Source organism: Egretta garzetta, unplaced genomic scaffold (genome assembly GCF_000687185.1).
Source record: "Egretta garzetta isolate BGI_Z169 unplaced genomic scaffold, ASM68718v1 scaffold381, whole genome shotgun sequence".
Taxonomy (NCBI): domain Eukaryota; kingdom Metazoa; phylum Chordata; class Aves; order Pelecaniformes; family Ardeidae; genus Egretta; species Egretta garzetta.
Window position 1 is genome coordinate 36,203 of NW_009258483.1, and position 1,556 is coordinate 37,758.

Sequence of the window (1,556 nt, forward strand, 5' to 3'; positions counted from 1 at the left end):
CCGGCATTCCCAGGACGCAGCTTCTCTGGAGAGAAGCCGATGTGGTGTGCAGGGGTGGTCCGAGGGCTCTGCCCCGAGAGGGTCCCTGAGGCTGTCTCTTCCCTCCCCAGTGTACTACGAAGGCCTGCAGGACAAACTGGCCCAGATCCGGGACGCGCGTGGGGCTCTGAACGCGCTGCGGGAGGAGCATCGGGAGAAGCTGCGCCGTGCAGCGGAGGAGGCAGAGCGCCAGCGCCAGATCCAGCTGGCCCAGAAGCTGGAGATCATGAGGCAGAAGAAGCAGGTGAGGGAGGGAAGCGTTTCCAGGGTATCCGGGGCTGCGTCGGCCAGCAGGCCTGTCTGCACCTTGGGCCAGCCCAGGGCTGGCGGGGACGGCTACCCCGGCAGGAGGGGATGCTGCGGTGTCCTGGCTCCTCAGCATCAAGGCCCTCTTCCCACAGGAGTACCTGGAGATGCAGCGTCAGTTGGCCATCCAGCGACTGCAGGAGCAGGAGAAGGAGAGGCAGATGCGCCTGGAACAGCAGAAGCAGACCATCCAGATGAGAGCCCAGATGCCAGCCTTCTCGCTGCCTTATGCCCAGGTACGGCTGCTGGGCCGGAGACCCTCCTGCCAGGTCCTGGGGGACATGGCCTAAAGCTTTTCTTCCCTCAACAGCTCCAGGCCATGCCCGCAGCCAGTGGGGTGATCTACCAGCCCTCTGGGCCCACCAGCTTCCCTGGCACCTTCAGCCCGGCCGGCTCTGTGGAGGGCTCTCCCATGCACAGCGTATACATGAACCAGGCAGCACAAGGGGGCACGGGGCCGTACACTGCAATGCCTGTTACGGGGACAGGTATGTCTGGAGCTGATCCCATGTGGGTGGAGGCTGAGCGCAAGGTGGTTGCTTCAATCTCCGCCCTCTCTGCCCCAGATCCCAGCATGGTGAATGCCTACATGTACCAGCCGGGGGCAGGCAGCGGGCAGGCGGCTCAGCAGGGGCAGGCGGTGCCCACCACCACCCCGGCGTACTCGTCCTACCAGCCAACTCCGACGCAGGGCTACCAGGCAAGCGAGGGCAGGTTCCCCGGGCTGAAGCAGCGCAGTGCGCGGCCAGTGAGGATGGGGGTGTTCTGCGGGGCTGGTGCAATTCACCCTGCCTCGGCAACGGGATCTCTGAGTGTGGGAGGGAGAAGTGGCTGGTTGGCCCCAGGTCTCTGGATCTGCTGCTGCTTTCGCTGTGGGAGTGGGCTGGGGTCAGAGCTGGTTCTGGGAGGGTGCAGAGGGAAGAAGATGCCCTGTTTCCAGTGGAGTTGGGAGAGTGGTGCTGGTGTTGGTTTGAGATGAGCCATCGCTGCGGGCGCCACCTCTCACCAGCCTCTCCTCCCCAGAGCGCAGCCTCGCAGTCGCAGAGCATCCCGGCCATCTCCCAGGCCCCCCAGTCGGGCGCCATGGGCTCCAGTCGGTCTCCATGGGGTCCCAGCCCTATGGCATGCAGGTGAGCACTGCCTGCCCGTGGGCCCCTTCTTGGGCACCGGGTGGGCGAGGTAGGGTGGGCTGCAGCCTGCGCAGCTTTCCT

The 1,556-nt window shown here is 65.5% G+C and overlaps 1 protein-coding gene across 1 annotated transcript in view; it reads left to right on the forward strand.

Moving 5' to 3' along the window:
* HGS (hepatocyte growth factor-regulated tyrosine kinase substrate) overlaps positions 1–1,502 on the forward strand; it is an 8,867-nt gene extending 7,365 nt beyond the window's left edge. Inside the window, exons 14-18 of the mRNA XM_035899824.1 lie at positions 111–283; positions 441–581; positions 656–833; positions 912–1,045; positions 1,369–1,502. Coding sequence (XP_035755717.1) covers positions 111–283; positions 441–581; positions 656–833; positions 912–1,045; positions 1,369–1,479 — 737 coding nt within the window. The 3' untranslated portion in view covers positions 1,480–1,502. The remainder of the gene's footprint in view (positions 1–110; positions 284–440; positions 582–655; positions 834–911; positions 1,046–1,368) is intronic.
* Positions 1,503–1,556: the final 54 nt, after the last annotated feature.